At 37.6% G+C, this 14,739-nt stretch overlaps 2 protein-coding genes across 2 annotated transcripts in view; one reads left to right on the top strand and one right to left on the bottom strand.

Annotated features, from left to right (window-relative positions):
• Nucleotides 1–14,739, bottom strand: part of LOC134745338 (translin-associated protein X) — a 92,545-nt gene that overhangs the window by 18,638 nt on the left and 59,168 nt on the right. The window lies entirely within an intron of this gene.
• Nucleotides 134–6,649, top strand: LOC134745334 (mitotic checkpoint protein BUB3). The gene is made up of 6 exons (XM_063679348.1): nt 134–539; nt 923–1,147; nt 1,936–2,094; nt 2,976–3,087; nt 3,387–3,519; nt 5,352–6,649. Exons 1-6 carry the CDS (start codon nt 327–329, stop codon nt 5,506–5,508), a joined length of 999 nt encoding a protein of 332 aa, XP_063535418.1. The 5' UTR covers nt 134–326; the 3' UTR covers nt 5,509–6,649.

The raw sequence follows: 14,739 nt of genomic DNA, 5'->3' as shown, positions 1-14,739 counted from the left end.
TATACTAACATGATCAATGTAAATATAAATAATGATTCGTAAATAAAGTATCTTTATACTTAACTATATAATTTTTAAACATCAACGAACCGGAATACAACAGCAAATAAAATATAGCAAGCGCCATAACAAAACGAAACGAAACGTCACTTTAGTCGCTAAACCGAGCCAAGCTCCGTGATTTCGTTGATTTCTTTATTGTTTTAGCTTTTCAGCACCGGCATTAGCATTTTATCGCTTATAATAAGTAACGTCGACCTTTTCAACAGAACGGACAATTTTATTAATCAAAGTTACTAGAAAAACCTAACAAAATTGCTTCCACAATGACAGTGACGCGGGTCGCGGAATCCCGCACCGAATTTAAACTAAAAAGTCTGCCCGAAGACGTGATATCGAGTGTTAAATTTGCTCCCAAGTCCAACCAATTTCTTCTGGTGTCATCTTGGGACTGCTCCGTGAGGTTGTACGATGTGAGCGGGAACGTGGAGCGGCATAAATACAACCATGAGCTTCCCGTGTTGGATGTCTGCTTTAGGGTGAGAAAGTTCTGTTATTTCTCCACTATCTTGTACAAACTACATATTGTTTGAAAGAGATTGCATTTTTTTAAAATGATAATATCGAAACTATCTTGGAACACTTCATTTGCTGAAATTATAACCTAAATGCTGCGCTGTAAAGTAGGTCGTGGTATTTTTTTAATACACGCATTTCTATAAAATTTCAACAACTACGTTTTGTAAACATCTTGAATGAAATGAAAGTATAGTTGATTTTTAACAGTTTTAATAAATTTGATACATTTTTAGATATAAACAACATCGGATGCTGGTTTATATGACATTTTTATTGTTATTGTGTTATTGATTTATATTTATAATATTTTTTCTATGTTGTAAATGTAAACAATTGTTTTCAGGATGCTGTCCACTCATACAGTGGAGGGCTCGACCAGACACTCAAGATGTATGACCTTAATGCAGGCTCGGAAACGAGCCTCGGTGAGCACAAGGGTGCTATCCGCTGTGTGGAGTATGCAAATGAAGTCAATGCCGTCTTGACGGGGAGTTGGGACGGCACTGTTAAAATGTGGGACAGCAGAGTACCAAATTGTGTTGGAACATATAATCAAGGAAATGAGAGGGTAATGTGAGATTATTTTTCTTGTATTCTTCATGACTAATGGGCGGCTGTCGGATGCAAAATATGTCAAAATAATGTTGAATGATATATGTAATATGGATGGTTTAAAATTAGAGAACATGATTGCAAAAAACCTGTCTCCGCCTCTCTCTTTAGCCCTTTTCTACCCTTCAGGTGTAGGCCTCGTTCACTGCAAAAAATCTATAGAATTTTATTGTTGAAGTATATAATTTAATATTTTCTACATTAGATATTTTCAGTCCATTCCTTTTATAGTTAAATATCTACTTACCTATATAGGGAAAATGACCTCTGTACATCTACAGATGTAAAAAGTGCATATTCATAAAGTGATACTTCACCATTATTTAGAATTTACTGATTAATTAAAAAAAACTGTATTTATTTGAATAAAAAGTCTTATCCATATTATGCTTTCATCACCATATTCCATTTTTCATGACGTTGATGTTGGTGTGTAAATTTTTTTGATTTTTGAATGTACTACATAATAAATAAATATTTATATAATATATATTTTTTTATATGGCTCCTCTACAAGATGGCCCAGCGTAGGCCAGTCCAAGGGACGCAGCTATGCGGTGGAATGAGATAGCAATATCACTTGCTCCCTCTAACGCATAAATGCGTCCCTTGGACTGGCCTATGCTGGGCCATCGTGTAGAGGAGCCATAATGTACAGAGGGCCATTCATAGAAGCAAGGAAGTGCTATCAAAATCGTTGCAGACTATTCTTGGTCTAACTGTATTCTTGTAATAAACTTTCAGGTATACACCATGAGCATAGTTGGCGAGAAGTTTGTAGTGGGCACGTCTGGCCGCAAGATCTTCGTCTGGGATGTCCGCAATATGGGGCACGTGAATCAGCGGCGTGAATCCTCGCTCAAGTACCAGACGAGGTGCATCCGAGTCTTTCCTAACAAACAGGTATGATATTAAAAATGTTTTACGGTAGTGCTTCCAATATAGCCTGATGAAACACTTTTATTGTCATCAATTACACAGGAAGAAAGCAAAAGCTCTGACTTTACAACTTCTAACTGCCTTTATTCGTGCTTTAAATAAATAACTGATGATTCGATTAATAAAATCAACTTGTCAACTCTGATTTTACTTTAAGCATTTGTGGATTATTTATAGGTAGTTTGCCATGAAAAATAGATGAGTAATATCTAGACAAGTTTCCTTTCTGGGTTGAACAATCAAAAAGCAGTTGTTTGCAAAACAGATGAAAAGTTATTTTTTTTTTGATATTAACTATCCATATTTCCGGAATGTCTGCCTCCTCCCTAACCAGACATTCCAGTCACAAATTAGAATGCTGTCAACGCGCAATGGAAAGGAGCATGCTTGGCATCCGAAAAGCTGACCGTATGAAAAATACTATCATAAGACAGAAGACGGGGGCACACAATATAACCACAAAAATTAAAAGGCTGAAGTGGAAATGGTCTGGCCACATGATCAGGGAAGAAGGTAAATGGAGCAAAAGGGTCACTCAATGGTACCCAAGGGAAGGCAAAAGGAGGAGAGGCAGACCCTTGAAAAGGTGGGAAGATGATATACGCCAAGTGGCTGGAACAACTTGGAACAGAGTAGCTCAGGATAGAAAAGAATGGAAAAAGTTGGAGGAGGCCTTTGCCAATTGGCAAACAGACATCTAAAAGTCAAGGAAGTGTGATATGATAGATTACTAGAATTATATGTATAAAAATGATAATAATATTTCAACCTGTCTATTGTAATTGTAAAAAATGTCTGAAATAAAAGGCTATTTTATTTTTATTTATTTTTATCCATATTTTCAGGGTTACGTGCTGAGCTCTATTGAGGGTCGAGTGGCGGTGGAATACCTGGACAGCAACCCAGAGGTCCAGAAGAAGAAATACGCCTTTAAGTGTCACCGGATCAAGGATGGAGGTGGGTGTAGAGTTTGCACCAGCAACAGTGTTAGAGACCACACAACTACATTTTTGTACATAGACTTGAAACTGTAAAAGCCATTCTAACTTTAGGTTTAAACGTCCTTCCTACAATTTTTACCTGTGTATGCGATTTAATTTATTCATCATACATTCCATTCACCTCTTCTGATTCGGAACATGTCTTACTAGACTCAAATGAATTTGATTTGTATGTACAGAACTTATGTTTTATATTTTGCGCGTCGTCTGCTGGGGATCATTGACGCAGCCATTGAAAGAAAGTTTCTGTTCCAGGTTTAGAAAAGATTTACCCGGTGAACGCCATCAGCTTCCACTCCGTGTACAACACATTCGCGACGGGCGGCTCTGACGGCTATGTCAACATCTGGGACGGCTTCAACAAGAAGAGGCTATGTCAATTCCACAGGTTAGTTAAAAGACTAGCTGAGCTGCGTGCAGTTCAACTGGGAAACCAGTAAGGTACTAATCATAGTGATATGTTTTATGAAATATACTGATTTAAACTAACACGATTTTCACTCATAATTTTAAAATAACACAGGACTCAATCGCGTACAAACTTACGTTTATTTATGGCCGGACGTTTCGAATGTGACGTTACGTTCGTGGTCACAGGCAGACTGGCGAGGAATTGTATCAACATCTTCTTGCCGCGCGGGTTTTGACCACGAACGTAACCCAGCACCGCAGAAAGAAGCACCCCAGAAATTTTAATAGGGAAGATGGTTTTAACTTATCGGCAACTTGGGGACCAGTGATCCAGAAGTTAAAGCCAAGGGATCTATCTTCGGATGTGTGCGCGGATGTTGTGAGTGTTGTGTGTCGGACTATTGACAATAATTAACTTTTATGTGTAGTGGGTGGTTGGAAAATGTGATGTCTACCTCGAACTTTAAATGCACTTTTCGTGGGGTAGTCACACAAATCTCTGTTTTGACATTTTGCTGGGACGTCAGTTAGCCGCGACCACGACCAGTGAAACCTGTGTCGAAACGTCGGTAAATAAAGGTAACAAAATAAATTCGCGATAGACCCGTTTCTAAATGTGATTTTTAATATGTGTTCAAACCGCGAAAGTTTTAAATGTTACACGAACGTAACGTCACGTTCGAAACGTCAGGCCATAAATAAACGTAAGTTTGTACGCGATTAAGTCCCGTGTTAGTTTTAAAATTATGTTTTATGAAGTCGAAATACTACAAAATTCCATATAAAATTATAAATTATCTTCAAATTGTACAAGGTTGTGAAATGTCATGTATTTTAAGGCTTAACCGTACCTAAACACATTTAGTATTTCCAAATTTAACTTCTTATCGCATGACACCTAAACCTACTTATCGCTTCACTCGTACTCTTATTTTTAATATGTGAAATTGCAAAAGTTCTTTATTTGTACTGCGTTGGCTTCGCTATGCTGTGCTATGATTGCAAAATACCTTAAACTTCTTGCCTCGCTTGTTGCTGCACTGATTCAAATGTGTTATTAATTGCAAAATTTCTAACGCTTTTCCTCACTAAGCATGCATAAGAGAGACCCCACACTGTAGCGAGTCGTAGTCTCCCGAGTGTCTGCGTCTAGTCAATTCTATGGCTGCTACTCGACGCGATGATACCATTTTTCATGGCGCTGACTAACACCGAAGCTCAAAAGACACTATAGTTCGTTTTTTTAGGGTTCCATACCCAAAGGGTAAAAACGGGACCCTACTAAGACTCCGCTGTCTGTCTGTCACCATGCTGTATCTCATCAACCGTGATAGCTATTTAGACAGTTGAAATTTTCACAGATGATGTGTTTCTGTTGCCGCTATAACAACAAATACTAAAAACAGAATAAAATAAATATTTAAGTGGGGCTCCCATACAACAAACGTGATTTTTTTGCCGTTTTTTGGATAATGGTACGGAACCCTTCGCGCGAGTCCGACTGATCCGACTCGCACTTGGCCGGTTTTTAGCATTAAAAAGAAAGTAAAAGCGGTCTTGACGTGTCTTTTTTTAAAAAATCATTTTTCAAAAATAAGTCACAGCAAATATGTTACAATTATAAACCATATACGATCTTTTAAATTCTTTTGCTTTCATAAGTAATATAAACTAATTTTTTAATAGCGTATTTCAATATTTTTTAATAAAAAGACACGTCAAAACGTTTATCTCTTTCCTAATGCTAAAAAAACGAACTATAGTGTGGGGAGTGTAACGTATTTGACTATTTACAAAATGACCTTTTAGGTACAACACCGCGGTATCTTCCCTCTCGTTCTCGGCGGACGGGTCGGCGCTGGCCATCGCGTGCTCGCAGCTCGACGAGTCGCAGCAGGAGGACCCCAAGCCCGAGGACACCATCTACATCCGATACGTCACCGACCAGGAGACCAAGCCCAAATGAGTACCGATTAGTTCAAGCCCGACAGAGTACAACTAGTTTACGTTTTACAAATGCCTGTTCGTGTCAGTGTATTGATTTAACCCCTACGGATCCGTGCGTGGGAATTTAAATGTTAAGGTCACTTTTTCAATGATCAAATTTGACAGGCCCCATGCCGCATACGAGGGGTTAACTCTCTGAGCAACATACTACAGACAATATAGGCTATCTGGGATCTGGTTGTAATACTAATAAAGTTCGGTAACTTCATTCATCTTTTCAGTTCCCTGTGTGAATGATACCGATAGTAAAGAATTTAGTACATACACCCGCCTGTTCCTATCTCTATTAGGCTTGTGCCTGCTCGTTCACTACAGATGCAGAGAGCGTTCCGCTCTCGGTCAATCGGTCAAAAGAACTAGTTCGGTCTTTTAGGTCCTTTAGTTCAGTTTGGTTATTGAGAGCCGGGAATGAATAGGAATCTGTTTTACATTCGATTTTTTTCTAATCTTTGGTAACTGAATATGATTCAAGTTGTACGATATGATGTGTCGTTTTCAAGCAAAAGGTACCACATTGTCGCTTGGCATAGACGCTCTGACAGGTTTTTCGTATAAAGATACAAGCAATTTTCGTCCTTATGGTGAGCGACAATGTGGCCCTTTGATTGAAAACGTTACATATGTCGATATTAAACTTAAAACACCTTAACACAATATAAAAAAAACAGTATATAAGTAGAAAAATTATTTGATTTTCCTTCATACTTTTCGGGCTTTGGCGTGTCACGTCGTTCTTTCATCTCGTTTGCACTTGTGCCAGCTACATTGTGAACCATTTCATTCCGTCCGTTTTCTGTTTCACTCAGTCAAGCGCTCTCCAATCCCACTGAACTATAGGACCTAAAGACCGATTAAAAGCCTGCAAAAAATTTAATTCCTTGCGGTTCTTCACTGGATTTCATTCTTAACAGTTCTTAGTTCATAACATCATGACCGAAGCATCAAAATCCGTTGCGTAGTTTTAAAGATCTAAGCATACATAGGGATAGACAGCGGAAAGCGACTTTGTTTTATACTATGTAGTGAAAACCTTTTAAAACACTTAAAATAAATACTAAAAGGAACCTACGTTTTTTGGTTTTTTATAACAAGAGATTTTTATTTATTTATTTATTTATTTATTTGGGAAACATACAGCACATAATAATACAATAAGGTAAAAGATATAGTAAGAACATAGGCCAAAAGAGTTTCCACTTATAGTTAATACAAAATTCCTTTGCTCCGAAAAAAAAGTACAATTATTAGGTATTTTGAATTTAAAGTTGAATTTAACAATAACATTGAGTAATAATAACAAGCATAATTTAGAATTTGGAAAATAACAAGCACAATTTTCAATTTAGAATTTGAAATCAAATAGGTACAATTACAATAACAATCATAACAATACAACACAAGATTACAATTTTATTACTAGCTACGAGTTAACGAAATTTGCCATCTATTATATTTTTTTATTTTGTTTGATGACAGAAACAAATCTATTACACCTATGCTGGAACAAATCAATGTGTGAATATTTCTTATTGAATATATTGCATGCTCTTGCTAAAAATTTGTTGTTTACATATTTTTTGCGAGTGAATGGAACTGATAGTAAAGCGGTGGACCGTGTACGATACGTAGGACATCTAAATGACACCTTGCTGAGAAGTTCTTCCGAATCAATTAAATCATTTAATATTTTGTACAAGAAAATTACATCCCGCTTTTCTCTTCTCACTTGCAAGGACTCAAAATTCTCGGGCTTAAAAGATTTGAATTTATACTTCATACGATTAAGAAACTTTTTTTGAACACTTTCTAATGAACTTGACTTTCTTTTCTTTATCTTGTCTTACTGTCGGGCAATAGAAAATGATGTATAAGTTAGCTATTATTTACAATAAGTGACGAATAAACTTAAGTTTCATAATTGTCTATTGTTTTCGTGTAACAAAACCACATTTTCCGAAAAATCTACCTAAAACGAATATGACCTAAATCTCAATTAATGGGCTCTTTGATTTATTAGAAGTAAAACATGGCTACATTGGCTACACGTTCACACGGCGACTATACGATTCGATAATTTCTCGCATATGTGACGTCACAACTGCCCGTAAACGAACCAGTTTGTTCGTGTGAACGAAACAACGTAAAAAAAAACAAGCGCCACTGAAGACGACGACTTTACAGAACGGCACATATTAATGCTGCACATATCGACAATCGTGCTAAGCGCCTGATTATTATGTAACAGCAAACACATCACGGGCCATGCGCCGTTAAAAAAACTCGAAGGTGGTTACATCGTTTCATTTCAATTTAATTTCGTACATTACCTAATTATTTCTGCCTGTGATTTTGTCTGCGAGGGTTGATGATGACATTGATTATCATCATTCCCTTTATTCCATATCCTAGGGTTTGGGGTCGGCTCTCCGACCTTCGTATCATTTTGCGCCATTCTTCTCTGTTTTGCGTCATATCAGGGCTTGCGCCTGTCGTCCTCAAATCTTTCGACACTGTGCTCATACATGTCGTAAGGGGGCGGCCTCTGTCCCTTCTACTTTCGGGAATGACATGGACATGACGTGATGATGACATTGATGATTGATATAATCTATCCTATGTCCTTCCTCGGGCCTAACTAACTCCATACCAAATTTCATCTAAATAAGTTCAGCGGTTTAAGCGTGAAAAGGTAACACACAGACTGAGTTACTTTCGCATTTATACATTCTATACTTTGACTCCATGCAGCGTCCCAAATATCCGGGACACTATTGTCCCGTGTACGGAAACAAAAAGTTAAATCTTCACGCAAATTTATTTTTAGACAAACCAAATAACTTTTAAAAATAAATATTTATATTTTTGTACTATTGAACGTAGAAACTCAATTTTTAGGGTTCCGTACCCAAAGGGTAAAATGGTCCTGACCCTATTAAGCGCTGGTGGCTTAGCGGTAAGAGCATGCGACTTTCAATCCCGAGGTCGCGGGTTCAAACCCCGGCTCGTACCAATGAGTTTTTCGGAACTTATGTACGAAATATCATTTGATATTTAGAAAGAAAGAAGAAAGAAAATACATTTATTTGACGCCACAACATAGTACATAAAAAAGAAAAGCATGCAGACAAAAAACATTTGGACGCCAAAAAGGATCCCCACTCAGCATAGTGCCGCGGCAAACCGTGGCGCTGGTTTTCTGTGGGGACCTGGCTTAATCTAAAAAAATAATGGCGACACGTACGCCAACGACACACAAATAAATTTACATTGACATAAAAATACAAACATTATTAAACATAGAAAATTAAGACAAACAAAATATTAACTACCGCCTTTTTTAAATCTATTTATTACGAAGTTACAGAAAAAAAAGCCAAAACGAACTAAACTTAAGACTGAAACTAAAACAAAGACTAAAACTAAAACAAATCATCAAATCAAATTGCCGCGGAAATGTAAAAGTGTGTGTGATAAGTGTGCGAGTGACTGATATGTTACTGTGATGTCTGTAATTGAATTTGTAACAAGTGTGCACGACATTTCGATTTGAAGCCACTTAACGACCAGATTTACCAGTCGCTTTTCGATGAAGGAAAGCATGTGAGGAAACCGGACTAATCCCAACAAGGCCTAATAGTTTCCCCCCTGGGTTGTAAGGTCAGATGGCAGTCGCTTTCGTAAAAACTAGTGCCTAAGCCAATTCTCGGGATCAGTTGCCAAGCGGACCCCACACTCACATGAGCCGTGGCATAATGCCGGGGTAACGCGAGGAAGATGATGATGTATTTCTGTTGCCGCTTTAACAACAAATACTAAAAAGTGTAAAAACAGAATAAAATAAATATTTAAGTGGGGCTTCCATACAACAAACGTAATTTTTTGCCGTTTTTTGCGTAATGGTACGGAACCCTTATTCGTGCGCGAGTCCGACTCGCACTTGGCCGGTTTTTAAATAAACGCCCTATTTTGTCTTCGACATTGACGTAGTGTGTTAATTAGCAAGTGTTAGAAAAAAAACCTCAAAAATCCAACATTCCAACAACAACATATTATTTTTTAACGGTACGGTAAATAGTTAACACATTAGAAATTAGAAACGTGCGTCCACTTATGATAACTAAACACACCTTCATCAAACAACGAATCACTTCCTCAATTACCACCGACCAGAACGGATTCTCGCAAACACACCTCTATGGTCTTTGCATACAACTTCCTAAGAAAGCTTTAGGTGGTCGCAAACACCTCAACTCTTTTGTTTGAGTGCCAATTTACTCAGTTCCAAACACGCAAATTTAATCAAGAAACATACTATTACAATTTTAACTTTAAGCTTATTTGAATAAGGATTAAATTGGTGTGTGTGGAAGTGAGCAGATAGGCAAGCGCTCTTAAATTTTAATTGCAAAATCCCTGCTTCCCTTGTGTGCTCGCGAATGTGTTAATTTAGCGTTGGAGTTGGTTCGCCTTTATCTATACGTTGTAAAACACGTTGTGAATTCCTTTCCGATTTTACGCGTGCAAAGGTTACCTACTCATACCTACATTTTTATATAGGTACCTGAGTGTTATAGGTACAATAATAGATGCAGTTCGTAGGAGTTTCTGGTAGATCTCGCCTACTCTACTTCCTACTGTAGATTATCTAGGCCTGAGCTTTAAAGGCTTGGAAATTTGACGAGATAAGTAGAGCTCTTTAACTTGTGTTGATGGGAGCACTTTCATACTCCGATGTTTCTATTGAACTTTGCTCCATTATGTATGCCTGAACACCGTGATTATCTTGCGTCTTCTTGGACTTTTCACATTTTTAGAAGGACACCTTCAGCTCAGCCCACTCTTCGGAGAATTCATTTATCAATTATGAAAGAGCCGATGCGATCCACCGCATGCACCGCAAGCACATAGGTAGATTGCAAATTTGCAAACTGAAGAACGACGCGCGTTGGACGCGCGACTGTAAGTCTGTCACACTATGGAGGTTGGCACTCTGGCGCAAGGTTCATCGGCACCGGCATCGGCAACAGCAGCTTAACGGGCGAGTAATCCAAAATTATCTGAACACAACTTTATTAGTAAGAGTAAGAGCATATGTAGATCATTTTGGACACATGTCCCGGCTCTCTCGCTTAGCCAATTCTCTTAAAACCTCTCAATATAAATTATAAATTTTCTTTGATCAACCTTTTAACAGAACGACGTATGTACCTGCTTAACTTTGCCATATTTTGTGAAAAAGAAAACAAACTGTCAATGTATGTTAATGTCAAAGGATATTTAATATGTAGTTATTTATTTTAATATTTAGTTGCGTATTAGATTAATTAAATGGAAAATTATGTAGAATACCCGCGCGTTAGAACCCGCGAATATGTGCCGCGCCCACGACCTATCTGCCGAGTTAAATTAAAAACGCTGCGTGTGAACTGTGAACATAATAATGAAACACATTGTGTTGTTGTGTATTTGTTTGTTTCCTGCCTGTTGTTTTGTTTTGTTTTGTGTGTATAAGTTATTTCGTGTAGGTACCTACTTGTCTTAACGTTCAAGAAAATTAGCGGACTGCGGAATCCAGGATGAAAGGTCCGGCAACCTTAAGGTATAAGTGCCTTTCTTAATTTCATACACATTCCATGCCACACGAAATCATCTATCCACACCTACACGCAAGTCCACTATCGCGATTGTGGCTATCGGTTCCCACATCGCTTCCCAGGTCAGAGGTCCCGTTTATGGGTCGCTATTATTAGTAGTGCGTGTGCACTTTTCAGCTTATTGCAGCCTTTAGTAACATTGTGTCTTTAGTATGTTGAGAGATGTATGTTGAGAGCTTATCTATGGGATGTTTATATGATACCTATTAGCAGGTAGGTATTACCCACTTATCTTAAACATGAAGATAGACTGTCATGTTGATGCTTCAAATTTCTGATAAGAAACGTGTGTGCATGTGCGTTAAATACCTAAGAAAGCTACCTACGTCAAGTACCTACATCTACAGTTACTAACTACTATATATTGTTTACGTACACCACCCTGGATTATGTCCCTATAGTTCGGGTTTTTATATTGTTAGGCCTTAAATATTATAATTAACATCAATTTCACAAAGACGGTTGGATTCTTAGTACCTACCTACCTTATAAATATCTCGGTCATGCTACAGCTTTCAATACTTCTATTAATTTTTGTATTTAGGTCCATCGTAAACCATCACTATTTTAAATCCCAGTAATACTGACCTGACTTCTTAGATCGATGATAAAGGTTCAAAGCAGATCATTTAGTCACGCCCTGGCGGGGGTCAAGCGACGCCATTTCGCGGTGCGCGTCAAAATGGCGACGACAAGAGGGAGTCGTTAAATAAAGCTTCGGGCTAACGAGGGTTAACTGTAACCATGTTTATGCTATTAGTGAAATCTTTAGCCTAATTTGAACAGTTTGAGGTTAGTCCAGAGGTCGTGGGTCTGGGCTGTCTGCGTATTTAGTTAGAATAAACAGCGTGGCGTTTCGCATTCACATTAAGTTAAGGAGCAGCAACCACGCAGTGTAGCAAAAAAACATGTTCTGAACAGCAGTAAACGTGTGTTTTTTGGATAAAAGACTAACGTCCGATCAAGATTTTGCTAATCTTTTACGAAAAAGATCCAGCTGTAAATAAAATCTGGCATCATGTTTGTCTAACTTAAAAAATATTTTTAGGAAACTAGAAGAGCCACTTGTAAACTAAGTAGGTAGGTACTTACCTAAGTCGAAAGAGCTTGAGAGCCGAGGTGTGCTAAATCCTGACCTGATCAACTCACGTCCCTACTACGTTTTTATCATGCTCTTCATATTAAAGTACCCGCCTACAGGCTCATTGCTCAATTAAAACATTTAAAACTGTTCCACGCATCTCATTGTTGAGGTAGGCCCCGGGGCCTGCGCCCACGCATTCCTAACAAAACGACGTTATTTACACTCAAATCCCTCGCACTTATACTTCTTTAGATCTACGGTTTCATGAAGCAGATTCGACTGCCCGTATACAAAAAGATATATGCCGATTAAATGTTGAATGGCAAAGTAAGCTTTATTTTTTATGATACAAGGTTGAATTTTAAGTATTACCGTAATACGAGAAGAGATTGGAAAAGTAATAGTCCGCAGATTCGACAATTTGTATCCAGAATGACACATAAGATTTCAGCGTTGCGTCGTAATGCAAACTTTATGGCTTAATGTTTTAGGTTAATTTTTGAATAACGTTGAAGTAGGCTATAAACTTGGGGGGACTAAGCCGTGGATTTCTTCATTAAATCTGAATGATTAGTAATTAAATCGCGGTTTGTTCGAGTGCTCTCCAGAACAAGTGTGTGGGCGTTGTTTTCTCTTTACATTTGTGCAATTTTGCCTTGACTCAATGAAATAGATTTCCGAGTGTAAAACTGATTCAATCCAGTTGAGTAGTTGAGAACCTACAAATGAATATTCTTAGAGCTAGGATATTGTAGGTACAGCGTTATACCATCCGCTTCAAGGAGCAGACCAGAAGGGTAGAATTCTCGTTATCTGCCTCTATAATATTGTTCGAATACCTACTTCGAATATGCAGGGGTGATAGAAAAGCAGATAAGGTAACGAATTTTTGGTTTTGCATATCGAATGTTCTCGGTAGGCCCTCAGATGGGAAACAAGGATTAGATACAATTACATTATGTACCTATGTACGTATTACACAATGGCCATAATTATAAAAAATATTGCTTAGTAGGAACTTGCGTTTCTGTGGACCTCAAATGATATAAAAGCTATCGCCACTGAGCCTAACATTACCTATGTATATAGATACAATCAGCTAAACGATTAGCTTAGCATTTGTATGCAGGGGTGCTGAGCTATTAGTTTTGCTAACTGCACATTAAAAGCTCGAACTCTACCATTAAATAAAATATATATTTTTAAACACTTTTATAGCTTCATCGCGTATATTCTTTGTATGTATAACTATAGGTATATATACTGGTGTCTTCCCGGTGTCTGATTTAGCTGAAATTTGGCATAGTTCCTTATATCCGATGACAATGCAATAATATACTAATATGGAGCTGATCTGATGATGCAGTCAGAAGATAGCCAAAGTAACTTCTCAATGGGTAAACATAAACACATTGACTTTAGGCTCATTAGAAGGATCTCGAGAAGCACTTGATAGACATGCAAAGGAGAGAAAGGACACTCGGCGATAAAAGCGTGTATCAAAAAATATTTTTGACGGTCACTTGTTACAGTCTAGAAGCTTTGGTGGCCTAGCGGTAAGAGCGTGCGACTTTTTATCCGTAGGTCGCGGGTTCAAACCCCGGCTCGCACCAATGAGTTTTTCGGAACTTCTGTACGAATTATCATTTGATATTTACCAGTCGCTTTTCGGTGAAGGAAAACATCGTGAGAAAACCGGACTAATCCCAACAAGGCCTAGTTTCCCCTCTGGGTTGGAACGTCAGATGGCAGTCGATTTCGTAATAACTAGTGCTTACGCCAATTCTCGGGATTATTTGCCATGCGGACCCGAGGCTCCTATGAGCCATGGCAAAAAGCCGGGATAACGCGAGGAAGACGATGATATATTTTACAGTGTAACATCCATTTAATTAAGCTATTATAACGGTATATTGTACGACACCTGTCTATCAAGAAACTGACCACAGTAAAATTAAATAACAGCATTGTAACTTATCTACTGAATTTGTAAATAAAATACTTCCATTTGTATGGTAATTGCTACCGCCGCGCAGTTCAAATTATTAATTTCTACAAAAAAAGCATGAATACGTACTTCGTAGTATTTGTACCCTTATAAGAATATTTGTCCTTATTTGTCCAATTGTATAATATTTAGTGCAAATAACGACACTGTTAGAAGGAAAAAATAGTGACAAAAATGATATAGATTTTTTTGTTGTTGGAAAAAGGTAAGCATTTGACCACAATCTGTCCTGATGGTAAGTGCCATATTACCATATTATATGTATAAAAGCATAATTTTAATTAACTACATTTTTTTAAAGCTTTTAAAGCGCTTAGAGAATATTTTCCACGACAAAGATAAATAAAAACTTTTTTAGCATGGATACTTGGATAGGAAATGAATTTTCAGATTGTTCATTTTAGTATACTGTCTAAGTTCTACTAATTGTGAAAAAAATCTAGT

Source organism: Cydia strobilella, chromosome 11, assembly GCF_947568885.1.
Source record: "Cydia strobilella chromosome 11, ilCydStro3.1, whole genome shotgun sequence".
Classification (NCBI taxonomy): Eukaryota; Metazoa; Arthropoda; class Insecta; order Lepidoptera; family Tortricidae; genus Cydia; species Cydia strobilella.
The sequence above is the reverse complement of the archived record's forward strand: the minus strand, read 5'-3'. Positions and strand labels throughout refer to the sequence as shown.